Source organism: Morone saxatilis, unplaced genomic scaffold (assembly GCF_004916995.1).
Source record: "Morone saxatilis isolate NCDOM2014 unplaced genomic scaffold, NCSU_SB_2.0 Contig3, whole genome shotgun sequence".
Classification (NCBI taxonomy): domain Eukaryota; kingdom Metazoa; phylum Chordata; class Actinopteri; family Moronidae; genus Morone; species Morone saxatilis.
The window spans coordinates 13,970,677-13,971,391 of record NW_023339873.1 but is presented as its reverse complement, the minus strand read 5'-3'; the positions used below and the strand labels follow the sequence as shown (position 1 = coordinate 13,971,391).

General features: G+C 37.5%; 1 protein-coding gene across 2 annotated transcripts in view; it reads right to left on the bottom strand.

Annotated features, from left to right (window-relative positions):
* Positions 1–6: 6 nt before the first annotated feature.
* The window catches only part of flvcr2a (FLVCR heme transporter 2a), a 17,566-nt gene continuing 16,857 nt past the window's right edge, over positions 7–715 (bottom strand). For both annotated transcript variants that reach the window (XM_035674536.1, XM_035674538.1), the window contains one exon: positions 7–361. Coding sequence is in view for 1 of the 2 variants with exons in the window: in XM_035674538.1 (XP_035530431.1) it covers positions 296–361 (66 nt within the window). In the remaining variant the exon portion in view is untranslated. The remainder of the gene's footprint in view (positions 362–715) is intronic.

Genomic DNA, 715 nt, shown 5'->3' with positions numbered 1-715 from the left:
TGTGCGTTTCCCTTGTGCATGATTGACTTGTGCTTGCTTTGGGATGAGCTAAGTTGCACTTGGGAATATCAGTGTGAATCTCTGGTGTTCAGGCCAGAGTGTGGTGTCCATACAGTACATCAAATATACAGCCGGTCTGCTGGTTCTTACTGCAATAATAAAGGCTCACAGAGGGCTGCTCAGTGTGATTCAGTCTCCATGTAATCACTCTTCACAGCAGCTTTTTCCATTGTGGCCACGTGTGCATGTTTATGAATGTTGGTGTGCGAGTATTTTTATTTTCTTTCTGTCCTCCTTATAACTTCCTCTCTTTCAGGATTTTAGGTGGAGGGACGGCTCCTTCCAGATCAGCTGTCACTTTCTGTAAAGGACGAGAACAGAAAACAATTATAATCATATTGTCCAACAAATGAGTGAAAGTGGAAGTTTGTTGAGTGAAACTACTCTCAACTCCTCACAGCCTGCAGAAAGACATTAGAACATTAATATAGACCAAAAATGACTCTGAACATTACTTTAGTAGGATACATCTCCAAACGTTTCACCTCTTGCATCAAATCAATATTAATATAATCCATAACTTGTTTTTTATTATCAAAATCTCTTGGTTCTAACTGTGAGTTACACACAAATATCAAATGATCACTTTAAAATTTAGAAAGATTTGATTAAAGCAAATTCGTCCACATAAAGTGACAACAATAAAAAAAAAAAA